Below are 27187 nucleotides of genomic sequence, written 5' to 3'. Positions count from 1 at the left end.
AGTTTAAAAAAAGTAATAGGAAAAATATAATGAAAAGAGATTGAGACATTGCTTACGTGGAATAGGGTACGCAAACCGGTCTGGGTGCTTTGTGATGAGAGTGTTTTTTATGTGTCTTCTCCCAACACCATGTGCGCCTATGTCATTTAGAAAAAAAAGAATGTTAACATTGACAACAAAATGTTTTGAAAGTGAGAAGCAGCAACCCACTTATACAATCAAACTTACCTAATAAGACTAATGTTTTCCTTTTGAATGCTGGCAGTTTTACTACTTCTTCATATGTGACAAGATCTAATTGATCAAACACTAAAATGCAAAGATTTAGAAGAAAGGTAAATTTATGGAATGACTATTTCATGTACATAAAATTATAATCTTACTGGCAAAACTACAGTTATATTAAAACCATGTCTTAAAAATATGAATCCAACTTATGATATATGGCTTACATGTAATTTAAGTCATATAGCATCTAGGGAGTAATTTTCATTTTTAAGCCCATGAAAATGTGCTTTAGAACCAGGGGCATCCAAAGCTGCTGAATACATGCATTAAAATGTTCAATTCTAAAAGATACTACATTTCTTTTCATGCAGTATCCAACAAATCATATGAATTCATTCGAAACCACATGCTGTTCATATTTTTCCAATTCTAAGAAATCAGTAATAGTAAAAAGAAAATGTCTACAGACAGTGACCAACATGAATATAGCATGAATGCAACTGAAGTTAACCAGGAGACGGGCCAGCTAGATTATTTCTAGAGATGAATGAGAAATACATGGACAACTAGTCTTTAACTTCATGGTTCTTTCTTTCAACAGAGTTGATGAAGGTAGCATGCTAGATTCTAAAGCAAGTTCTTTAACTATTTCACAAGCTTATCAATGAGCATCTCACAAGCTTGACTGTAACCCAGATATCCATTCAATGGAAAATCTTGAATATGCAAGGACAGATACATGCTTCCCTGGGCCTGAAAACTTGTCACCCATTACTCGAGCAGCCTGTGTGTGGTGGATCGGGATGGAAAGAATCATGAAGCAGAGTCTAAGCTCAGAAACCTTTGCAGAAGTGGAGTTCTCTAATCACGCCAGACTGAGTAGAAATACTTTAACAAACATTTTTCTGAAACCTGCCTCTTAACACTATCAGAAAAACAATTTCAAGCAATGTACGAAACTTTCCTGAGCAGAGGGCCATTCCTATTGAAATTCAACATGGTCCAATTCTCACACACATTTGGAAAATCTCACAAAGGGATAAAATTGTACGTCTGTGTTTCCTATATTTTTTGTATGGTCATACCCAACCAAATGCTGTCAGTTACATACTGACTTTCTTTTTGTAAAGAATATTAAATGAACCCTGTATTTTAGAGGAGTTAAAATAAATTCAGTAAAATTGATTTGATGATGTAATAAAGGAATCTGGGCTACTTTATTTTTTATTTTATTTTTTAGAGATGGAGTCTTGCTCTGTCACCCAGGCTGGAGTGCAGTGGCACAATCTTGGCTCACTGCAACCTCCACCTCCTAGGTTCAAGCCATTCTCCTGCCTCAGCCCAGCCTCCTGCGTAGCTGGGATTACAGGCACCTGCCATTATGTCCAGTTAATTTTTGTATTTTTGTAGAGATGAGGTTTCACTATGTTGGCCAGGCTGGCCTTGAACTCCTGACCTCAGGTGATCTGCTGGCCTTGGCCTCCTGAAGTGCTGGGCTTACAGGCGTGAGTCACTGCACCCAGCCAAAATCTGTGCTACTTTAGCCAATCATTCATTAAGAGAACCTTCCTCTCCCTGAAACAATATGGCAAAATGATTGTAAATATGACCTTAGTTCTTAACATTAGTGATCTGCCCAATCACTTAAAGTGCAAAATAAGATACTTGGGAATAGAATAGATCAGAAACAAACAAACAAAAAGCACCATTATCACAATATATAAAAACAGAAATACAATATATTAAAATAGAGGTTACTGTATATTAATGGGTATTTGTGCATTTGTTTTATTTCGAGAACTTGATTTATAAAGGTTGATTGAAAGTCTTTAAAGCATATCCTCTAGCAATAGCTAAAAACCAAGAAATGTTTTCTGTGTTCAGAATGGCAGGCTCACAAAATTAAAACGAACACGAGGCTCTCTGTGGTAGGGCTAGCTAGTTATACTGCAAAAATAAAAGCAGGAGTGCTGATGGCACTATTTTTTAGACTTATTGCCCTCTGAGTGATATTTCCATCAAGACAAAGTATGCTTATGAAAGAAGTGCATTGACAAGCAGATATGTTTTAATACATTTTAATAAAAATAAGCATCTCATGAAGGAGCAGGATGATGATGATGACACAAGCTTTTTGAATGGCATATACACACACCTATCCCTCTACAGAGCCCTAACTCTAATACTACCAAATTAAGACTTGTCATTATTAAAAAAAAAAAAAACCACATAAGAATGAGTTAGATGTCAACATTCAACACTACAAACAAATGAACAGATATGTTAAACATCAATATCTTAACCATAAATAAGCAGCACGAAGAGGTTACGCTGGTCTAAATGAAATTGTCACATGGTCATAGGGTTGAGAAACAATAAAAAAAAGGGGGATATTTTAAAATAAGAGATAAAAAGAATATTAGGAAAGCACTTAAAGACTGAACTTTTAAAGGTTTTAAGTTGCTTGCTGATTAAAAAAAAGGACAATAAAAGGAAACCATCAAAAACACAGAGGCATAGTCATTCAACAGGTTACTTACATGCACAGAGGCCATTGGGAGTGAGACAGCATGAAAAATGTACAGGGGTAATTGAAATATGGTTTTTCATATATTAGTAAAATAAAAGTATAATATGTACAAAATAAACTTTATCATGCAATATTCTAAACACAAGGCAAATAAATCACATTAAGAAACAAACTCATTTTAATAGAAATTCAACAATATCCTTATATAAAAGCCAGTGGATTTTATATACTAGCATATGCATAGACATTTTATTGAGAATAGCTACAAGAAACCCTCTTCAGAGAATGTAGATGTGGAAGCCTTTTGCTTTTCACTTTGTACCTTCCTGTACCATGTGTAATTTCTAACCATGTGTACCTATTTATTATTATTATTATTATTATTATTATTGAGACAAGGTCTCGCTCCTTCACCCAGGCTAGAGTGCAGTGGCAGGATCTTAGCTCACTGCAGCCTCTGCCTCCCGGGTTCAAGTGATTCTCCTTCCTCAGCCTCCTAAGTAGCTGAGATTACAGGCATGCACCACCATGCCCAGCTAATTTTTGTATTTTTAGTAGATATAGGGTTTTGCCATGTCAGCCAGGCTGGTTTTGAACTTTTGGCCTCAAGTGATCTGCCCATATCGGTCTCTCAAAGCCCTGGGATTACAGGAGTGAGCCACAGCGCACAACCTATTATTATTTTTAATGCCAACAGGGCAGTAAGCTTACGGGCTACTTTTTGTTTTCTTTAGAGTTGTTTGTATTCCAGAAAAAAAAAAAAAAAGAATAGCTTTTAAAGTCAACAGTACTAATTTGTGGTATTAAGCATAATTTAAACACACCTATGAATGGTACTGTAGAAATCCCCTATGTTCAAATATGTGTATATAAATAGAGTATTTCGGGGCTCTAACATTTAAGAAAACAAATTAATGAAGACTTTCTAAATTTTTAAAAAGTTTACATTAGTAACTTGATCTAAAATTACTTTTGGAAGTCCTGGGGCTGAGGAATCTCAATGCCTCTGGAGTTCAGTTTTTCTAGCTATACCACAATGTTTTTTGCACCCAGTATACATGGCTAGAAACCTTTTATGTGTTGCAGAAAATGTATTTGCTATAAAAGCTACACACACCATAATCAAATCTATTCCCAAGGATTCAGAAATACTGTTTGTCATAGTTTGCTTATATTACCCTGATTTCCTGCTAAACTTCTCAACATTCCAAACTTCTTTTAAGTATTTATGTAACTACTTTCCAGTTGAATTTTTTTTCCATACAAAAGCCATTAACACTGAATCCTTGTCTCAGTTGGAAATACTATGAAGATCTTCAAATACTATAAAAACCTCCAATTCAAAAGAGCATTGCACACTGGTAACATTGGGTCAAGGAGTACATACTTGAATACCTGCAGGGACCAGACAGCTAATATGGTTGAATGGAGTGGTGGGTACAGTGTGTATTGGAAAATGAGTATCCATTTGAAGGCAACATCAACCACCCAGAGTTACTAAGAGAGAAAGTGGGCCTGGTATCGCTGCATTTCTTGTTCTTCTAAGGGAATTCTGAAATCTAAATTTTTATGTTAAATATCCTGATGTTCACACATGATGACTTATTAAAAATTATTTTAAACACTGTGTGTGTGGGAGTTAGAGGGACAAAATTTACTTATGGGTCAAATTCAGCAAATAGTCTGTGACTTTATGATGGGAATTGTAGGTAACACAGTTTGAACAGAAGTCCACTTTAACCAGCTATGTAGAATTTCCTGATGACAGAAATGGAAATAATTCTAGAATTATCATTCCCACCAGTTCTAGATATTGACAAAATTCCCATCCTTCATTTGTACCACAAATACGAATAACGTCAGAATTTGATGATAAGTTTTGGATCTTGCCATCAATGTATGATGAATTCTCAAAGATTTGAAGCAGGAAACAAAACATATGTTTACTGAATACCACCAGAAGAACAGAGTACTGTATTTTGCCATCAACGTGTAAAAAAGCCAGAAAAATCCTTTTGAGATACAGTTTGATCTGTGGCTCACGAGCCCATGTGGTTTGGTATGAAAGGCTATAATATTTCTAAGTTCTCAAAGCAACTGCCTCACCAATGGAGGTCAATAGTATTTGTTTCTCACTCTTTTAGGGCAATTCTTTATCAGAGCACTTCTGTATATTGGGATGACCTTTCATCATAGCTAAAAGCAGAACAGCTGATTAAATACTTGACCATGTGCTCTCTTGTAAAGCAAAGGTAACACTAAGCAAATGGTTCTTGTGGACTTTCTAATGAACACAATGGAAGAGTTGGTTGATGATGCAGAAGAAACCTGAAGAGATGGTGACAGAAAGGAATGCTAGGCTTTGCAGGCAGTGTACTTCAGAAAGTCCAGGAAAAAAGCTGGGAATCTTCTCCCGAAAAGCGAAACTAAAAAGAGAGCTCACAGTGATTATTTTGCAGGCGAGAGAAGCCTAACAATGATATCCTGACTAGAGAATCACAAGCCTAAACACAAAGTTCTACAAAGACACTTAAGGGGCTCTGCAAGGACCATCTAAGAAGCTCAGACTTTCTTTCAAAGGAGGGTTTTAAACACAGTGACAAACACTGACATGTAGAACAACCCCTTAAATGGCAAGGAAGGCTCTGATGCCCAGAAGACCGCTGGTTAGGAAAAACTTGATGATACCAAACAGGTGGTGACAGTAGGCTCCCCTGTCCTCTCACCCCCTCCTTTCTTCATTCTAAGTTGACAAAAACTTACACAGGTCAATGGTTTGGGGTAGGAGGTATAATGTCAAAAGGCAGAGGAAAAAGCAATTCTATTCTACCCCATTAGGCTCCTGCCTTCTATGTCAAGGGTGATAGCTTTCAACCTGGACAGGCAATGTTTACCAGAGAGTAACAGCCTGAGATAGACAGTACAAGAACACTTGGCTTCATTGAATGATCCCCATTTGTCAGGCCTAGTGATGAAAGAACCTAAGACCTACTGATCTTTAAAATTAGAAAAGATCTCTTTGATTGACTAACTGAATTCCCTCATTTTAAGGGCTGCAGGAGTGAAGTGATTTGCCCAAATTGCACAGCTACTCAGGTGTGCTAATTCCTGGTCTTAGCTCCAGCTGCCTATTAAGCTTACAGGTGTGTTTGCAGGACCACTGTGCACCACTTAACAGAAATCAGAGAATGGGAGCAATGGAGAAGCTCAGTGATGCCCTAGTGGTGAAAGAGCGGAAAAAGTGAAAACACTGGCTGCCAGATGGGATGCTGATTCTCTGGCAAAATTCTTAAATGAATGATTCAACTGATTCTTTGACAGCATTTACAGAATTCTAGTTTTTCAATGCATTCATTTCTTTCCTCAGAACTGAATTAAAGATTGGCAAGTTGAATACTCATGTTTACATGCCCTCTATTAGTATAGCATAAATCTAATTATGAACTGACAGCCTGAACCAGCCATTTCTTTGCTTTTCTAGGTGTAAGCTAATTTCAATGCCATCTATATTTATGTATCATTTAACACTGTTGTAAAAATTACAAGATGAGATGCATACATTTCTCATATTTATATGTCAACACAACTCCTTGTGAGCCTGTTAGAGTGTGTTAGACTTAGAAGCTGACAGAAAAAAGGGCAACTAAAGAGGCTTGGTAATAACCACTGACGTTTTGTGTGAAGCAACATTCTGCTGATACTGCTGTGCATTTCTATTTATTTTATTTTGTAGAGACAGGGTATTGCTATGTTGCCCAGGCTGGCCTTGAACTCCTGGGCTCAAGCAATCTTCCTGCCTTAGCCTCCTAAGTAGCTGGGATTACAGGCACCTCACTGTGCCTGGCTCTGCAGTGCATTTCTTCAAACAGTATACTTGAGCATTTACTTAATAGTTGCTACATTTTGTGTAACTAGTCTGCTTTAATTATGTCTTGCCTTAATAAAACCAAAAAGCCATTATGAAACTACTGCTCTGTAGTAGTACATAATCAGAAATGATACTTTTTTTGGAAATAAAATTGTGGCACAATGTAACTAATGCATAGGGAAAGATTCCTTATTTAACTGAGCCATTTAAACATAACCCATGTGGCCACTCACATTCATTCCACATTCCACAGCAGCTTGAAATGTTTACTTTTAATCTCTGATTGAGAAATGAATAACTCAGAGTTTCCAGATACTTTTTTCCTAGTGAATGCTAACACGTTACAACATTTACAGAGAAAAATGCATTTCATACTTGTCAGAAACATTATGCCGTCAAACTGGGTATGCATTACTGGATTCACTTGATTTTTTTTGGCCACATTTCTATTTTTGGAGTCATTTCTGAAACCTTGGGAACTAATCTAATGCCAGTCAGGACTTTCAATTCCTCCGAAAAAGTTCCTTCTAAAAGGAGTCCTATTAAGAAGTTATTGAAAATAATTTCTTATGTACTGTTGTATGTCATCATGCATTTTCTTTTAGCTTATGTTGCACCCTGTGAATCTTCTGGGGATTCTATTGCAACAACAGATAATGACTTTTTGGTATTAATTTCAGTTTTTAACAAGACAAGTGAACATTTTGACTTAAGCTGAATACAAACTTCCATATGGGCAAACATACATACTATAATAGGAAGGCCAAGATAAGATTCTTGCTCTTGAGGAGCTTGGAAATACCATGAGAAAAGAAGACTACTCACAGAAATGGACAAAACCAAGTTAGTGTCCATGTCATCTGTACTCTTTCAAACTAACCACTGAACCATTTGTGGCACAGCTCTCTAATAAGAGCACACCTTTACCCTTAGATGTTTATCACAGGCCATGCTCAAGGGCCAGAGAGGAGCTAGGAGGGAGGAGATCTGTTCAATACCAATCCCAGCCAAGGAGATAAGAATCCTGGCGACTCAGCAAGCTCGCAAGCTTTCATTTCTCAGGGAAGGACTTAACGTGTTGGATTCTTTTGATTCCAGGTGATGCTATTTCAAAGTAACATTTTTTTGTCCTATAAATTATAGCTCTGTAAAATATCTAGCAAATAACCAACATATTAATTGGAGGTAGGGGTTTCTTAAAGGTTTTGAAAGTTAACAAACATCTCATATGGTAGAATTTTTTGGATAGAGAACACTGAAGACTGAATTAAAATATTACACCTCTTTAGATCTTGGAGGTGCTCAACCCAGCCTCAGTAACAGTTGCACTTTTCCCTACCTGCATTGTGCTTTGCCAAATATTTATCTTTGTACTGCTTCTTTTTCTTGCCAAACCAAGTACAGCTGGCCTGCTGCTCCTGTTTGGTCTTCTCCATGGCAATGCAAGCTACTCGCCTAGCACACATAAAAAGAAAAATAAAATGAATTTATAGTTCTGGTTGATAAAATAGAAGTCATCCATTTGAAGAATTTACATAAAACAGCATAACCATACTCATCCTAATCTTTCATTAGGCACTTTTCTACGAACTTTACATGTATTAACTCCTTTAATCTCTCTAATAACACAGGGAATTGCATCACCATTTTACAGACAAGGGATTGAAGGACTGAAAGGTTAAGCAATTTGCCCCAAATCACACAGCTAATTAGTGAAAGACTGGGGAAGGTCTGGCACCAGAGCTCATGATCTTAGCCAGAATATTCTATCTGCAAGGTCTTTAACCTCTTGGATGGCTGTTGTAAAGGTTTAGAACAAAAAATGTAAACAATGTCCCTAGCACAGTGCCAGGCACACAGTAGATGCTTAATAAATGGCAGTACTGCTAAATGGAGATTCTAGTATAAGACAGAAAAAGTGTGCTATGATTAAATTCACACTTTTAACCACAATCAGAAAATTATAATTTTGTTCTATAATATCCAGCATTGTTAACATAAACAGAGACAATGTTAAAAAGTTGCTCTTTTAGGTTCAGTCTAAGCATATACTTGCCTTTCAGAATACTGCCACAAAAGATTTTGCTCTCTTAATGATTTTGCTCGTGGGGGCCAATCAGGGGTCTTCAAGCAAGTCACATATAAGAGGAGTCCAAAAATCACAATCAGAATGCCACATGGTGCTACTATAAATGGCAAGTTATTTCCAATGATGTTGTACTGATTTACACTTCACTAGCAGTGTATCAACATTCCTATTGTTCCACTTCCTTGGCAACACTTGGTATCATCTATCTCTAATTTTAGCCATCATGGTGGATGAATAATGGAATATTACTGTGTTTTTAATTTACATTTTAGTTTATATTTCACTCATTAATAAGATTGATCATTTTTTCATATGTTTATTGGCCACTGAATTTCCTCTTTTGTAAAGTGGCAGTTCAAGTCTTTTGACCATTCTCCTATTCAGTTGTCTTTTTCTCATAGATTTGTAGAAATTCTTTATATAGTCTGGATATTATGCTTTTGTTAGTTAATATATCTGTTGCAGATATTTTCTCCCACTCTGTGGTTTGCCTTTTTGCTCTCTTTATCGTATCATTTGATGAGCATAACTTATTAATTTAGTCAAATTTATCAGTCTTTTATTTAATGGGAAGTATTTTTGATATCTTAAGAAATCCTCAGCCAGGTGCGATGGCTCACGCCTATAATTCCACACTTTGGAAGGCCGAGGTGGCAGGATCACCTGAGCTCAGGAGCTCACATGAGCCTGGGCAACACGGTGAAACCCCATCTTTACTAAAAATATAAAAATTAGCCAGGTGCAGTGGTGCGCACCTGTAGTCCCAGCTACTCTGGACGCTGAGACAGGAGAATTACTTGAGCCTGAGAGGTGGAGGTTGCAGTGAGCCAAGATTGCGCCACTGCACTCCAGCCTGGTGACAGAGCAAGACTGTATCTCAACAAAACAAAACAAAACAAAAAACAAAAACAAAAACAAAAATCTTCGGCCGGGCATTTCCCAACACTTTGGGAGGCCAAGGAGGGAGGCTCACTTGAGGCCAGGAGTTTGAGACCAGCCTGAGCAACACAGTAAGACCCCATCTCTACAAGAAAAAAAAAATACAAAAATTCGCTGGGTGTGATGATACGTGCCTATAGTCCCAGCTACTAGGGAGGCTGAAGCAGGAGGATCACTTGAGTCCAGGAGTTCCAGGCTGCAATGAGCCAAGACTGCACCACTGCACTCCATCTTGGGAGACAGAGAGAGACTCTGACTTTAGAAGAATAAAAATTAAATGAAAATAAAAAGAAATCCTTCCTTGTCTCAGAAGATATTCTCCAATTTTACCTTCTCAAAGTTTACAGTTTTATGTTTTACATTTCAGGTATTAATGTACTAGTACTGCTGGGGTTTTTTGTTTGTTTTTGAGTCTCCCTGTGTTGCCTAGGCTGGAGTGCAGTGGTGCAATCTTGGTTCACTGTAACCCCTGCTTCCCAGGTTCAAGCGATTCTCGTGCCTCAGCCTCCCGAGTAGCTGGGATTACAGGTGTGTGCCACCATGCCTGGCTAATTTTTATTTTTTTTTTCAGTAGAGACAGGGTTTCACCATGTTGGGCAGGCTGGTCTTGAACTCTTGACCACATGTGATCCACCTGCCTTGGCCTCCCAAAGTGCTGGGATTACAGGCGTGAGCCAATGCACCCAGCCTAGAACTGATTTTTGCTCATGATGTAAAGGAGGGGTCCAATTCCTTTTTTCTTCCTAACGAATACTCAATTGTCCCACTTCATTGAAAAGCGTGTCCATTCCTCATTGCTATGCAGTGCTATTTCTGTCACACATCAAGTGTCCATTTATGTATGGGAATGTTTTCAGGTTTTCTATTCTCTTCTGGTCTATTTGAGCATCTCTAAATCCATACCTTATTATCTTGTTTACTATAGCTTTATAATAGTCTTGGTATCTGGTAGATACCAAGATATCTTCTTTGTTCTTTAAGAGCATCTTGGCTATTCCTGACCTTGTGGATTTCCAAGTAGACTTTAAAATTAGCTTGTTAATTTCAAAACTGTTGGGATTGTATCAAATCTATGAAATCAATCTAGGAGGAATAGACATCTCTACAATATTGAGTTTTCCAGTCTTGAACACAGCATGTCTCTCCATTTACTTATATCTTTTAAAATATCTTGATATCTTTCTTTCTCTCCCTTTCTCTCCTCTCTCTCTTTCTTTCTTTCTTTCTTTTCCTGAGATGGAGTCTTGCTCTGTTGCCCAGGCTGGAGTGCAGTGGTGCAATCTTAGCTCACTGTCACCTTGACCTCCTGGGTGCAAGTGATCCTTCCACCTCAGCTCCTACATAGCTGAGACTACAGGTGCATGCCACCTAATTTTTTTTTCTTGAGATGGAGTGTCGCTCTGTCACCCAGGCTGGAGTGTAATGGCATGATCTCGGCTCAATGCAACCTCCATCCTCCTGGGTTCAAGTGATTCTCCCCAGCTCAGCCTCCCAAGTAGCTGGGATTACAGGCAACCACCACCACGTCTGGCTGGTCTTGAACTCCTGACCTCAGGTGATCCCCACCGCCTTGGCCTCCCAAAGTGCTGGGATTACAGGAGTGAGCCACTGAGCCCGGCCAATTTTTGTATTTTTGTAGAGACTGGATCTTGCTATGTTGCCCAGGCCAGTCTCAAACTTCTGGGCTCAAGTGATCCTCCTGCTTTGGCCTCCCAATGTGCCGGGACTCCAGGTATGAGTCACTGTACCTGGTCTTAATAAATTGTATAATTTATTCTGTAAATATCTTAATCATCTTTGTTAGATTTGTTCCTAGGTTATTTTATTTTCTGAGACAGAGTCTCACTCTATTACCTAGGCTGGAGCGTAGTGGCACAATATCGGCTCACTGCAACCTCCACCTTCCAGGCTCAACCAATTCTCATGCCTCAGCCTCCTGAGCAGCTGGGCCTATGGGTGTGCACCACTGTACCCAGCTAATTTGTGTGTGTGTGTGTGTGTGTGTGTGTGTATGTATTTTTTTTTTTTAGAGACGGGGTTTCACCATGTGAGCCAGGCTGGTCTTGAACTCGTGGCCTCAAGTGATGCACCCACCTCGGCCTCCCAAAGCGCAGGGATTACAGGCATGAGTCACTGTGCCTGGTCATTTTTTTAAAAAGGCTTTGTAAATGGTATTTTAAGAAACATTTTGCAATACTAAAAATTTCAAACACATATAAGGATATAGTGTAATGGAACTCAGATATCTACAACCCAGCTTTGACAATCATGAGTCATAGCTTATTTTATTTTTTATTATCTTTAAATTTTTTTTAAGACAGAGTCTCACTCTGTTACCCAGGTTGGAGTGCAGTGGCATGATCTCCGCTCACGGCAACCTCCGCCCCCCAGGTTTAACTGATTCTCCTATCTCAGCCTTCCAAATAGCTGCAATTACAGGCACCTGCCACAAGGCCTGTCTAATTTTTTTGTATTTTTAGTAGAGACGGGGTTTCATCATGTTGGCCAGGCTGGTCTCGAAATCCTGACCTCAGGAGATCTGCCTGCCCTGGCCTCCCAAAGTTCTGGAATTAGAGGCATGAGCCACTGCACCCAGCCTTATTTTATTTATACTCCCTTATCCTAGATTATCTTGGAATAAATCCAAGAATATAGTTTTCTTCTGAAATCCCTTTAAAATCTATAGGTTCCCTCTCCCTCCTCTTTTCTTACAATTCACTTGTTGTAGAAACTGGTTGTTTGTCCTTTAGTTTTTGTAGTCTGGATTTTTCTGACTGTGTCCTGTGGTATCTTTAGTATGTCCCTCTGTCCTTTGTATTTCCTGCAAATAGGTAATAAAATCTAGAAGCCTAATCAGATCCAGTGTTTTGTGTGTGTGTGCAAGAATACTTTATAATATTATGGTGTTGCAAGTGGTGTTATGTATGGTACCTTTTAAAAGTTTTATTTTCTGTTTGTGGCTTATAAATATAATTGATTTTCGTATATTGATTTTATATCAGCAACCTTTCTAAACCTTGCTACTAATTCTAATTGTTTATCTACAGATTCCTTTGAATTGTACACACAGAATCATATCATCTGGAAATTTTTTCCCTTTCTAATAATGTTAGTTGTAGGTTTACTATACATGTCCTTTATCAGGTTACTTAACTTTCAGGTTAAGCACTTAACCTGAGGTTAAGTACTTAGTTAACTATCAGGTTACTCCCTTCAGTTTTTGAGAGTTTAATCATGATTGGGTTTTTAATTTTGCCAAATGCTTTTACTGCATCTATTGATAAGACTATGTGGATTTTCTTCTTTAGTCTGTTAATATAGTGGACTGGTTGATTGGTTTTCAAAGGCTGAACCAGCCATGCATTCCCAGTAGAAACTCCACTGGCTCATAATATATTGTCTTTATAATATATTGCTGGATTCAATTTGCTAATATTTTGCTGAGGATTTTTACATCTGTGTTCATGACAGATACTGGTATGTAGTTTTTTTCTCTTGAATTGCCTTAACTGAATTTTGTTATCAGGGTAACGCTGACATCATAAAATGATTTGGGAAGTGTTATTTTCTATTTTCTTAAAGACCCTGCCTTCTATGTTTCTTACTCACTGAAGTTTTTGTGTATTTATTTTTGGTTGGGGGAAAGACATTTATTGGAAAATACTGCGAACTCTTAGTAACAGTATCAAAGTCCATCTCCATATATTCCCTATGTGGCATACAGAGGAGGCTGATGAAGGCTTGCTTTGGGGATTCTTCTGGTGCAAGTCAACATGTGCTGTTAGTCAGAACTAAAAGGCATAGGATCTTTGGAAACAAACAGAATTGAGAAATTTTTTGACAGGTAAGAGTCAAAATTGTGACCTTGTGAAGCTTATGTTACAATGTAGAGAGTATCTTATAATAAATGTTTTTAAGCGTAAAACATATAACATGTTCCCAGGAAAAGTTTGTGGCATAGTCTAATGTGCTGTGATGACAGAGGAATGAAACAGATTTTTACCAGACACTCGGGAAATAAACATTAAGTGCACAGAAACCGTGTTAAGGTTAAGGTCAACCTGGAAGGAAATTTCAAACACATGCTTAACAATTTATTGATGGCTTAGATCAGGATCTTGTAGCAAGACAAAGGGAGGGATGACAGAGTCAGGAACCTAAAATATATCAAAGGACTAGATTGATGTGACTAGAGTAAGGCATTTGGGTTCAAAAAAACAGATTATCATCTACAAAATGTGAAGAATGTGACTTGGTAGCAATACATTTGAACAAAGCTTGGAGGGAGTCTGGCTGATATACTTGTTTAAAATCTTTCTTGTTAGTATTGCATGCCCACTGACATCCTAGAGACCAATTCCGTTTCCAAGCAAAGGAAAATTGATCTTTCTTTTTTGCCAGGAATAGCTTCCTATACCCCCAAAGTCCTACTCAGGTCTTGGGGTACACACTGCCCAGTGGGCCTCTTTCTTATCCTATTTAGAATCCCTTTCTCCCTCTATATATTTTGCAACTTTAAAAGTTCACTTTTTTGGCAAATATACTGAACATATTCAAAGTATACAACTTCATCAGTTTTGATATCTGTATATATCCAATGAAACTATCACTACAATCAAGAAAAACATATTCATGGCCACGTGTGGTGGCTCACACCTGTAATCCCAACACTTTGGGAGGCCAAGGTGGGCGGATCACTTGAGGTCAGGAGTTTAAGACCAGCCTGGCCAACGTGGTAAAACCCTGTTTCTACTAAAAATACAAAAAATTAGCCAGGTGTGGTGGCGGGCACCTGTAATCCCAGCTTCTTAGGAGGCTGAGGCAGGAGGATCACTTGAACCCAGGAGGGGGAGGTTGCAGTGAGCTGAGATAGTGCCACTGCACTCCAGCCTGGGCGACAGAACAAGACTCTGTCTCCAAAAAAAGAAAAACACATTCATTACCCACAGAATTTCCTCGTGCCCCTCTGTAATTCCTTCCTCCCTCTACCTCCATCCCTAGGCAACTGTCATTATAGATTAGTTTGCATTTTCCAGAAGTTTATGTAAATGGACTCATATAGCATGTTCCCTTTTTTGCCTGGCTTCTTTCACTCAGCATAATGAACTTGTGTTTCATATTACTGCATATATCAATAGTTAGATCCTTTTTATTGAGGAGTGGCATTCCAGTATATGGATCTGTCATAATTTATTGATCTGTTTACTTATTGATGAAACTTCAAAAAAATTTTAGCCATTCTAATAGGTGTGTGACCACTGAGATTTTAATTTTGTTACTGTGTTTCCCCCCAGATGTTCCTTTGATTCTTTTTCAAATCTGCTGTCATTAAAATTTATTTCTGCTCTCTAAAGATATTTTACAAGCTTATTATTGATTTTGAAAAATCTGGGCTAGGTGTCATAATGCACGCTTGTAATTGTAGCACTTTGGGAATCTAAGGTGGAAGGATCACTTGGGTCCAGGAGTGGGAGACCAGCCTGGGCAACATAGTGAGACCTCGTCTCTACAAAAGAAAAAGAAAAAGATTAGCTGGGTGTGGTGGTATGTGTCTGTTGTCCCAGCTACTGGGAAGGCTTAGGTGGGAGGATTGCTTGGGCCCAGGAGGTCAAGGCTGTAGTGAGCCGTGATCATGCCACTGCACTCCAGCCTGGGTGACAGCATAAGATCTTGTCTCAAAAACAAACCAATCAACCTGGTAAGCTTAATTTTAAAATCTTTGTCTCTTAATTCCAATATATGCAGTAGGTTTGGGTTTGTTTCTGCTATTGGTCATTTCTTTTGGGTCTTAGTTGTTTCCTTCTGTGCCTGATAATTTTGACTTGCTGGCTACTGCCCTGGAAAAAGTTTATGTCTAGGGGATAGGATGAAGTTAGTGGGGGTTAGGATAAAAGTGTTTGCCTTCAGACTTTCTTTTCGTTTATACCATATATCTGAAACTATTAGTAAAGAAAGGGGAAACTTCAAATCAAGTACATGGCTTCAGCTCCCCTGGCTGCCCCAGGCTATGTATACCTGGGTGCAAATCCATTCAAGGTGGACTGGTGGCCACAATTCTTTCGGGGGAAGTTTGTTCCCAATTTCCTCATCCTTTACTTTGTTCGGTGACAAGGCAGCTTTCTCTATAGTCCCCTGGTGTTGAAGGGAAATAAAGGTATGCTTATTTGCTTCCTTTTAGCTTGGCGGGATTGCCTTTTGCACGCCTAACAATGAGGAGGGTCTTCTAACAGATTCCCTAACTTGTACGGCCTTAGATCTTAGTCATGGTTCTCTGACACAGAAGTGTTCAGCGATGACAAATGCCCTGTTTGCAAAATGGGCCATTTGGTAACTCTGATATTCCATTTATCATTCTGATTAAAGGCTTTCATATAAAAATTGGTCACTGAGGCTGGGCGTGGTGGCTCATACTTGTAATCCCAGCACTTTGGGAGGTTGAGGTGGGTGGATCACCAGGTCAGGAGTTCCAGACCAGTCTGGCCAACATGGTGAAACCCTGTTTCTACTAAAAATACAAAAATTAGCTAGCCATGGTAGTGGGCGCCTGTAATCCCAGATACTCAGGAGGCAGAGGTTACAATGAGCTGAGATGGCGCCATTGCATTCCAGCCTGCGGGATAGGGTGAGACTCTGTCTCAAAAAAACAAAACAAAACAAAAATAATTGGTTGCTGGTTTAGAACTCCTGACCTCAAATGATCCACCTGCCTCAGCGTTCCAAAGTGCTAGGATTACAGGTGTGAGCCACCGTACCTGGCCCGACACCTTTTCAGCTATTCAGTGCTTTCAAGGTCATTTTAAAAAACATATTTTCTACAGCACTTTTCTTTTTTTTTCATCAGGAGGATTTATCCAAATAATCTCGTCCACCATTACAGGAAATAGGAAGCAAATCTGCTTTTTGCACTGCCATCTCTCAGGGATCCTCCAAAGGACTCAGAGTTCTAGAGATTGGTGAAACATTTATATACATGATCTGACTAGGCAGAAGAGATCTGGAATCTACACAATTATTTTCAGTAAATGCCCATAATATATGGTAACATTAAAGAAGACGTTTTGTAAAATGTAAACATCAGTAAGAATATAATGGCATCATCATCACAGCAACTTAAGAGATTGTTTTCCTCCTGCTTATGCTTAAATTGTTTCTTGAAGATCAGACTGAAAGACAATGACAGATGGAAGGCTGCTACTTCTCCATTTGGGCCCATATTTCCTTATGCATAAAATGATGGCATCTGAAGTCCTCATCAGCTCCAGTATTCTAAATTTAATACTATTTTTTGGGGAAACATGAGATAGCTGAAAGAGGCAATCAAGCAAAAGAGATTAACTGAGAAATCTCTTAACTAGTGAAGAAAATGGATAAAGGCAGGTAGAAGTTTCTATGGACTCAATGTCTTTGGTCTGGGTTCACGTATTTTAGGTGGAACTGGAAGAATGCTTAATGACTGTTATTTTTTTGCCACATGAAACGAAACTCAGACATTATCTCTTTTATGCTAGCAATAATCTGGTCTATTGCCCAAGTACCAACAAAGGTAAAACTCTCAATATTTTCCAAAAGACAGTTCAACTAAGGAAACTGTAACAATAAGCAGAAATAGATTTTATAAAAATATATAGTGATCTGTGACTCCTCTTCTCTCAGTTAAAAACCGTGCCTAAAACCCCTAACTTTAGCTTGCTTTTAGGGCTTAAACTTTCTAGCAGAAAAGGTATTTTTAAAGGACTGGCAAGGTAAAGAACAAAGCTTCTGACTACCCTTTTCTTCTAACAGTGAAACACATTTTATCTTCAAATATCCTGAGTGGCTCTGAAGCCTGAAGCACAGCACCTCCGTTTTTTGCTGGTGGTGGGGTGGGATGGGCATGAAAGCATGTAGAAGGGCAAGGAGAAGGTATGTTTTTTTTTCAATGCCATTCTAAAAGTATTGCAACAGCATATAGGAGTGAGTGGAGGGCTGTGCTGTGAGACCATGACTTGGCTCAGGGCTGGTCACCCAACCTTTTTCCAGGCCTTCCTTTCTTTGTGTATAAAATGAAGTCCTGACTCTGTAACTAGGATCTCACCAGATACTGAAGATAAGGAATTCTTGGATAACTAATTTAAATTTTGTTTGGCTCATAAAGGAAGGAGTAAATCAAACAGGTTTTACACTCTAAAATAATATAAAATTGGAAAATGGGTGGTCAGGGCTTTGTTTTTATTATCAAACAAAGCAAAACACACAGAAAAACATACCATTCCTGAAGTTCAGGAGAAGGAATGAGACCTGCAGTTCCGTTTTTGGAGTTTTCCAGTTTACCCTGCCACCAATTATGATCATCCTTACTAATAATCTGGATGATGTCACCAACTCTGAATCGAATGCCAGCTTCTTTGCAGGGGATGAGGTCATCCTTGGCTGGATCATATTCAAATTGAGCTCTTACATAGATCTATAAAACAGGAGTTTGTAAGAAAGGATGCCATAGTGGTGTGAAAGAAAAGTTAGCTCTAATGTCAATCACACACTAACACTTACAATACAAACAGGACATCAGATGGTGAAAGCAAACGCGATGCATGGAAATACGACACAAAAAACTCCTCCCACTAGAAACAATGTACTAGTAATCTTTGATGTGGTATAGCTTCAAAATTTTGCTGTTTTTATTTGGAAGAAACACTTGAAATATCTGCTTAATAAAAATAAAGACTTAAGCTTTTACTATAACAGAATAGGCCTATAATTATAGAAAAGTATGCCCGTCCTTTTTAAAACCTGTATTGGTGATGCTGGCATTATGAATAAGTTGTCATGACTGTGTGGCAGCCTTTAAGCCCAATACTGGCAGTCAGTATAGGGTTTAACCCTAAAGCAGCACACGATATAACACTAGCAAGAACTCTGGGTTGGTATCTTGCTGTAAAATATGACAACCGGCAGTGTGTCAGTGTGTCTACACACTGCTGATAAGTGTAACTCAAACAATTTTTTTAAAAAGTAAAAAAAATAGCTTTTTTTCTTTTAAATTTAGGTTTTAGGTTTGTATTTTACTCTTCTGAGAGAATAAAAATGAATTTGAACCCTAGCTTCCCCAGTGTAACGCTTGAAATCAGCACGGAGCTTCAAGATATGCATAGTTCAAGGCTCTGAGTTTTATGATATGTGAATTTACTTAGGAAATAGATTAGCATTCAAGGGTTTATTATATGGTAGCATTTTATGAATTATTTGATTTTTAAATGCTTTAAAATAAGGTACTTCATATCCAATGTTCCATCAGTTATACAGTCTTAAGACAAAATTATGGGTGAATTCTATCAGGTACTAATTTATACATATCTTAATACTAAATCTGATTATTTTTAATACCATATTTCCAGATAAAAATCCCATAAAAATTCTATCTCTTGAAATTAAAATTGAATATTAATGTTTAAGTCACTGTAAAACCAACCTGAAGGTTTTGGAACCACTGTGTGGTTATTTTTTGTGTATTTTCAGCAATCCAGCTTATAAAATTAACAAGTCTCTGCATTTACACTTAAAATCTATACCTTTAAAGTGCTGGCAATTTGAAAGTTCCTTGCCAGTGTTAGGCAGCACTTAACTTTTCTTTTTCTTTCTTTCTTTCTTTTTTTTTTTTTTTAAAGACGGGGTTTCACCATGTTGGTCAGGCTGGTCTTGAACTCCCGACCTCAGGTGATCCACCCACCTCAGCCTCCCAAAGTGCTAGGATCACAGGCGTGAGCCACCGCACCCGGCAACTTTTCATGTTTGAACTAGCACAGGTATATCAGGATGTAAAGCCAAGATAATTTATTTTCTTTTCTTATTTTTCATTGCAAATGGCTTTTAGAAACACACATGCAAATACAAATTTAAGAAAAAGCTTTCAACTTCAGAAAATTTGTGCTTAAAAATGTTCATCAGCAGGTACTTTTTAGTTATTCTTAGAATTCTTAGAATTTTATAACCTTTGAAATTCTTTTGCATGCAGAGGCAGGCCCATAGGCCCCCTGAAGGCTGAATTCTTAACCATTAATATAAAATTATCAGGTTGAAATTACAATAACCATCACAGCTACAAAGATGTGAGGAAAAATTCTTTATAAAGAATTAGTCATGTGTAACGTGTTAAAATGAAATGGTACAAGCTCTCAATGCTCAAATGTTATGGTCCAAAATGCAAACATTATGGGATGGAAAGGGTTAATAAAGGATTGGCTATTAGCAGCTTAGTTTAGAGAAGTTTCTATAGAGGATATCTATTCACCTGTCGTCCTTTTGGTTGGGTAGTTGATGGCAAGTCCTGTAGAATAAAGCCAACCCAGGAGAAAAATTTTCATTTACTTTTCAAGAGTACAAAGTAATTTGTGTGTTCTGTTACAATATGGTTAAAAAATGAGGTAGATTTAAGTTGTAAAGAGATAATATACATTAATCCATTTCTCAGAAATGTTGAGTTATCAAAAAAATCAAACCCAGGCCATTTAGCAGCAAGCTGAAGAAAGCAGGTAAGTTTAAGCAGAGAGAAAATGTGTTCTTAAGAAATAACTCAGCATCTTCAACACAAAAGCCACTGCAAGTTAAACAGCCTATTAAAAAAACCCCCAAAATAAAAGGAGCTGTTGCCCTTTTCAACTTAGTCACTGCAACCATTTAGATTTTGAAAAATTCAATGGCTATATGGCTTTTTACCATCTTAAAAGTATTAAATGTTAACTCTTATGAATGAATTCCTTTGGTAGCCTATTTTAAAGTCGAAAATAAAGTCATAGACAATTTTCTTTCATAATTTCTCTTACTGATATACTTAGAATATCATTCCATTTGAGATGATCTCTAAATTATTTACAATTTTACCTGATAAAAAAGTTGATATATTCTCAAAGGGCAAATTAAAAGTCAAGATAGAAGAATACTGCTGCATTATTAGAAATCTTAATAATTTTAGCTAGGTGATAAACAGCAGTATTAGCAACCAAAATATTGCCAACCTGCACCTGTTAAGTGCTTCCATTTGTTTAAATAAGTGAAAAATAATTCTTTCTATATTCCAAAATGGATAGTTCTGAAAAAATTTAAAACTCCATGTTCAAGTAAAATATAAAGTACTTTGTGTTAAAGATGTGATAACAGCGTGGCTTAAGTGCAGTTTGAAGCCAGTTCTTTTTGCTTTTCATATCCAGGCAAGGCTTATAATTCACAAAAATATGTGCACGTACCACAATAACAGAGGGCACACCAATTCATAAACTTAGATAGCGGAAACTATAACATATTGCTGATATCACTCAGAGTAGAAAACTACAAAGCCCAAGAATACCCAAATGCCTACTCTAAAAAATTCTTACATTTATCTTTTTCAAAATAAAAAATATTTAGAAGTTTAAACAAATTTCCATTTACATCCTTTGCATAGGTTTGAGGAAAGTCATACATATGAGTGGGGTGGCATAGAAATATTTTTAGAATGACCAAAGCAGTCTTGAACTACATTTCTTCAAATTTAACTATTGGAGGGGCTTTTTAATGAGAAGGAAGTGTTGAAAAAGATTTTCCAGGAGTAAAGTGCATTGTAGCTGTAGCAGCCTTGTATATCAGCAGAAGACACTATTTCCACTGAACACATGTAACTAGAACACTCATGGCAGGTGAGCACCAACAAAATTGTCACACTTTGTTGTGTGGAGCTAAAGTTCTTACCGAAACAGAATTGTTAGTGCTGCTATGACCATTAGCTGGGGACTGTCTGGAAGTGGAGGGGGAATCTCTCTGAAATAAGACACAAGGTTCATTAACACAGAACACTAGCACAGAAACACAGAGATATTTACATCAACAGTTACAACCACAGTCTGACAACCATTTCCTTTGAGGTTTGAGCTGTATAGGTGCCATACTGACTTGCTTGCATGATTTCACAGAAGTATGAAAAAAATTTTGCAGTTCGAAGATTCACATATTGTAAGTGATGACCATGTCATTCATTAATCAATTCTTTCCTATCTCTAACATTCTATAACCTTTTCTTTCTTTTAATGAGACCCAGAAGAGTGACTTGATATTAAAACCCTGTCAAGTATAAGATGACAAATATTACTATAAACTTATTGTGCTGAAGATCCCAACTGTCTAATTTTTATTAAAAATTTGAAAAATGTTTAATAATTTTTAGTACCTCGCTGCCAAGAATTACTGACTCAATCTGAAGAGAAACAAACCTAAGATTTCACATGTTATAATCACCTCAGAATCTTTCTATTACAGAATAAATATTATTACTAGTAAGGGTAAAAGAGATACACATCAGAGAAGAAATCTTTTTTTAAGACCATTTTAGCAGATTGATTAAAACAATAATCTCAAGCCTAAAACAACATTACACTTCCAGCGAAGATCCTGGGAGCCACAGCCACTCTTTCTATATCCAGGCTCCTCCATCGCTTGCTTTCTCTCTACTATTCTACACACTCAAAATATTTTCCTGGCTCCATTCCCTTACTGTCCAAATCAACTTTAATGATAAGAACAAGGAGAGGAAGGAAATAAGTACTTTTTAATTTTTGCTTTTGTAGAGTTCTTTTAAGCCTTAGAAATGTACATGTCTCTTTAAAAGACATTTGTTTTTTTTCCCTAGATGATTTAAGAGCATTTCTAGAACCTGTCATCCTTAAAGGTAATGAGATCCCTTAGAAGAGCATTCTCATATGTTAGTGAGCAAGACTGATCTCCAGGTGCCACCCACAGAGACTCAAGTCAGTAGGGCCAAGGTGAGGGACAGGGGTCTACTCTTTAACCAAGGGCCTCGGAGACGCAGTTGCAGGTGGTTGGAGAGCCTTCTTTGTTTGTTTGTTTGTTTTTCAAGTGTTGCCCTAGCTGGGAAGAATCCAACCACAAGCTTGAATTCTGCCGGGGAACAGGAGGGCCAAAAAGGGTGGAGGTGGAGCTAGAAGACAAGTATTATTTTTTCTACTACTCAAAGGCAAAGAAGGTAAGAGGGATTCTTCTTACTCAAGAACAGAGAATTTACATGCATGATACTGGTTCCACCCCAAACTACTTCAACCACTTAAAAAACAAGAGAAAAACTTGTGTTATACTAATAACTAACAGTACCTTCTAGTTAGCCAAAAAGACAAAAATCAACTGTATTTACTAAATTTCTTCAACAGATGAGAAATGGTATGAGGACATCCGTAATTCTAGAATATTAAAATTATTTACATAAAATGTTAAGTGTGACATTCTTTGTTTCTCAGCAACATTTGTGTTCTAGGTAACAAATCCTGGAACTGAAACAATTCTGTATTTCCTTTTGAAATATACTATTAATTGAAGTTCCATAAAAAGCCACCAAGAGGAGCTCAAGACCCATTATAACAGACACCTCAGTTGTGGCTCACCAAAAATATGCTTGACAAAACTACACATTTTAATATGTATCTTGAATAGGTTTTAAAAAAATATGAAGCCTCTTATTTTTCTTATGAAATTTATACCATCACTAGAGACTAGAAGTATTACAACTTCTCTCTCAGATTCTCCTAAGTACAAATCCAATAAGTTACCTGTTGGTCTTAAAAATTAACTTTAGGAAATGTGTGCTTCATATTGATGCACACATTCTTAGAAGATGCACATGAAAGAACAAGCTTCAATAAATAACACTTGAGCTGAACGTGCAATGACCAAAGGATGATAACATTTATGCCCATTTATAGATCCAATATAAAAAGAATTAGATTTTTGAATCTTATTTAATAACCAACATGGAACTGAATAATATAGGTTGGAAGAACTATAATTTCTATAGGATAAACCTATTTTAAGAAAGAAACTTTGGGGCTACATTACTCTAGAAAACTCACTTGTTTACAAATTACATACCATTCTAAATTTAAACAATTTTACAAAGGGTTGCAAAATCCTGTTTCTCTCTAGTGAAGTCAATTATCAATTCAATGCAGACTTAACTTCCATCTAGAGACCTGTCACAATTATACGAACAACTCTATCTCAACAGAAATCTATCGCTTCTCAGATTCTTGGAAAGAAGAACTATCTATGTGATTTCTTAACAAGGGAAGTGAATGAACTTCCTGGAAATATTATTGCAATTATAGCCTTTAGTTTTTTCCCTCACAGACTCCGTTTTTTCCTTATTAAGTCTTATATCATTATTTGAAACTTCTCTACATTTTGCTCAGATTTCAGCCTGCAAAAAGTTCAAGTGCTGAGGGGATCCACATGGAAGCAGGGCTGAGTAGGTGGATGGGACCTACTCTGTTCCGTTATCTTTGTTGTAAAATTGGTGTGCAGTGATCTAACAGCACAGGCAGAAACAATTTCCCAGAAAGCAAAAACATTCAGCCATCAGCAGACAGTTAGTTAAGAACTGAGAGGAGATGGGGAATGGTTTGTTAGAGTCATTACCTCACAGGACGAAGACTGAGTGCGGTAACTTGGCACAATCTTGAAGGTAATACTCCCCCGCATTTCCCTCTGGTGGGGAAAAAAAAAAGCTTTCTTACAAATAAATAAGTACATAAAACCAAGTAAGCAGCTACTCAAAACATGTGGGGACAATTAGTATAAACCATCTGAGAGCACATAGCAGGAAAACGAAACCTAGTCATGAAGCAGGGACTGCTAGCATTCACAGTAGAGGAAGTTCCTGGGAAAAGCCCAGCAAAGTCAAGGCCGATTGCCTGGCTCATACAGCAATAGTCTCACAGATCTTCAATGGTTACCTTTTTATAGACGTGAATACAAAACTTTCTAAGTGACATGCCTTTCAAAAGTGAATATACATTGAATTAGACAACAGGCTAGGTAATTACATGAAAATTATATTGAGTATGCCACATTATGATGGTGTATCCCATAAAACTTGCTTTTTTAAAAATTTTTCTAGAATTTTTATTTATTTATTTATTTTTAAGATGGAGTCTTGCGCTGCTGTCCAGGTTGGAGTGCAGTGGTGCCATCTCCGCTCACTGCAACCACCACCTTCCAGGTTCTGGTGATTCTCCTGCCTCAGCCTCCTAGGTAGCTGGGATTACAGGCAAGTGCCACCACACCCAGCTAATTTTTATATTTTTGGTAGAGATGAGGTTTCACCATGTTGGCCAGACTGGTCTCGAATTCCTGACCTCAGGTGATTAGCCTACCTTGGCTTCCCAAAGTGCTAGGATTATAAGCGTGAGCCACCATGCCCAGCCACTTTTTACTTATTAATTTTGGGTTTAAAAAAATTGTGGTGAATCTGTGAAGCTTATTTCATACTTAATAGATATTCATAACCTGGGGGCTACTACCCTGCAATGGGAAAAGGGACCAGAGGCCCAAAACACCTCTGCTTGCTATGACAATGGACAAGGGCTGTCATTTTGCCTTTTTTTTTTTTTTTTTAAAAACCAAAGCCTAATTTGAATACAGAGTTTGAATATGTATGGTCAAAAATGGCCTGGTCTACTGTGACTTTCCTCCCTTCTATGCTGTAGAGAAATCCACAACAGCTGGCTATGACTCAGCTCAACACAAAAGAGGTTTCTGACATTGCTCATGTCAGGAAAGTTGAGGTCAGTGAGAAACTAGTTCACATGTATAAACACTGTGAAAAGGTTTTCTTTAAACATCTGCTTAGGAAGAAACAGGAGACAAAGGATAAAAGGAGAGCATTGAAACCTGCACTGCTAAAGACAGGAAAATGTTTGCAAACTTTATTGTACGTCAACATCGTTCTAGCTGTCAGTTTTATGAATGTTATATAAGTTCAAGTTCATATAAATATGGTACCAGAAATTATCTGATTAAAAAAGAATATTCCTCATTTGTATATTTAAAAACAAGCTAACAAAGTAAAAGTCAATTTTGGAAAAGGAAAACTTTCATTTACTTACAAGCATTTTTTGCAGCTGTTCCACTGTTTGGTTAGCCACACTGATGCCATTGATTTCTCGAATTTCATCACCAACATGAAGTGTACCTAAGAAATTACATAGCATTATAAACATGAAATGATACATGCTTTTATAGTAACAAAATCCAGAGGCAGCAATGTAATTTTTAAAAACTAAGTTGAATATTGAGGGCCAATATCTTAGAGACAGGAACAAGTCTGGTTGCAACAGAATTATTTAACTCATATAGTAAACTCATCAAAACAGATATATCTACTTGTGGAAGGCACAGTTTTGATGGATGCCTGCAGAAATCCATTTATTTTTCTGAGAGAGGTGGTATGCATAGTAGTTTAAAAGTGTGGCTTCTGGATCCAGACTACCTGGGTTCAAATTCCAGCTTCCTTGCTTACTAGCTTTAAGATCTTGGATAAGTTACTGAAACTCTCCATACCTCAGTTTTCACATTTGTAAGATGGAGATGAAAACATTACCCATCTCATAGGATTGTTTTAAGGACTAAACACATTTAATATATGCAGAAGGCTTAGAATTGTTCTTGGCACATACCAAGCACCATGTCAGTGGTCTGCTGGTATTGTTATCTACCAGATATGATATAAAGGTTGTTAATTTTCCAAGAGTTGTGATATAACAGCAAACTTCTATTAAACATAATTAAATCTTTTGGTAGGCATTTCAGCATCTTTTAATACTTCAGCTAGAAAGAAATGACCAAGAACCAATGCTTAGAGTGTTATTTACAATTTTGCTTCCTGATTTATAAATTGTGCATAAATTTACATACTGACCTGGCTTCATTACAAAAAGAGAACTCTGCATGTAACAATTAAAGAATAACATTCATCTTAAGTACCTGTGGGCCATTTATAAAAATGATTAAAGTGCTATGCCATAAAGCAAGTATCAACAAACCTCAAAGAGATGGTGTCATACATATCACATTCTCTGACCACAATGCAATTAAGTTAAAAGTACATTACAAAAAGATACACAGAAAATCCTGTTAAGTGTAAAACGTAACAAACAATTCTAAATAACTTATGGGTCAGTAAAAATATCATAATGAAATGTAAAAAAACTTAGAATTGAGTTATAAAAATGCTTCATACCAAAACTGGTGGGATACGTTAAGACAGTACTTAGAAGGAGAGTTTAGTCTTAAATGCACATATTAGAAAAGAAGGCTGGGCTGGGCATGTTGGCTCACACCTGTAATCCCAGCACTTTGGGAGGGTGAGGTGGGTGGATCACGAGGTTAGGAGTTTGAGATCAGCCTGGCCAATATGGTAAAACTCTATCTCTACTATAAATACAAAAATTACCAAAAGAGGGCCCACATAGCCAAGTCAATTCTAAGCAAAAAGAACAAAGCGGGAGGCATCACACTACTGAACTTCAAACTATACTACAAGGCTACAGTAATCAAAACAGTGTGGTACTGGTACCAAAACAGAGATACAGACCAATGGAACAGAACAGAGGCCTGGGAGGCAACACCACATATGTACAACCATCCAATCTTTGATAAACCTCACAAAAACAAGCAATGGGGAAAGGAGTCCCTGTTTAATAAATGGTGTTGGGAAAACTGGCTAGCCATGTGCAGAAAG

General features: G+C 37.4%; 1 protein-coding gene across 1 annotated transcript in view; it reads right to left on the bottom strand.

Moving 5' to 3' along the window:
- LOC108294955 (peripheral plasma membrane protein CASK-like) overlaps window positions 1-27187 on the bottom strand; it is an 87693-nt gene that overhangs the window by 19321 nt on the left and 41185 nt on the right. Inside the window, exons 9-16 of the mRNA XM_037734405.1 lie at window positions 25554-25639; window positions 24085-24153; window positions 21355-21423; window positions 19922-19957; window positions 17901-18097; window positions 7966-8081; window positions 229-309; window positions 57-137 (exon numbers count right to left, since the gene is read on the bottom strand). Coding sequence (XP_037590333.1) covers window positions 57-137; window positions 229-309; window positions 7966-8081; window positions 17901-18097; window positions 19922-19957; window positions 21355-21423; window positions 24085-24153; window positions 25554-25639 — 735 coding nt within the window. The remainder of the gene's footprint in view (window positions 1-56; window positions 138-228; window positions 310-7965; window positions 8082-17900; window positions 18098-19921; window positions 19958-21354; window positions 21424-24084; window positions 24154-25553; window positions 25640-27187) is intronic.

Source organism: Cebus imitator, unplaced genomic scaffold (genome assembly GCF_001604975.1).
Source record: "Cebus imitator isolate Cc_AM_T3 unplaced genomic scaffold, Cebus_imitator-1.0 Scaffold613, whole genome shotgun sequence".
Classification (NCBI taxonomy): Eukaryota; Metazoa; Chordata; class Mammalia; order Primates; family Cebidae; genus Cebus; species Cebus imitator.
The sequence above is the reverse complement of the archived record's forward strand: the minus strand, read 5'-3'. Positions and strand labels throughout refer to the sequence as shown.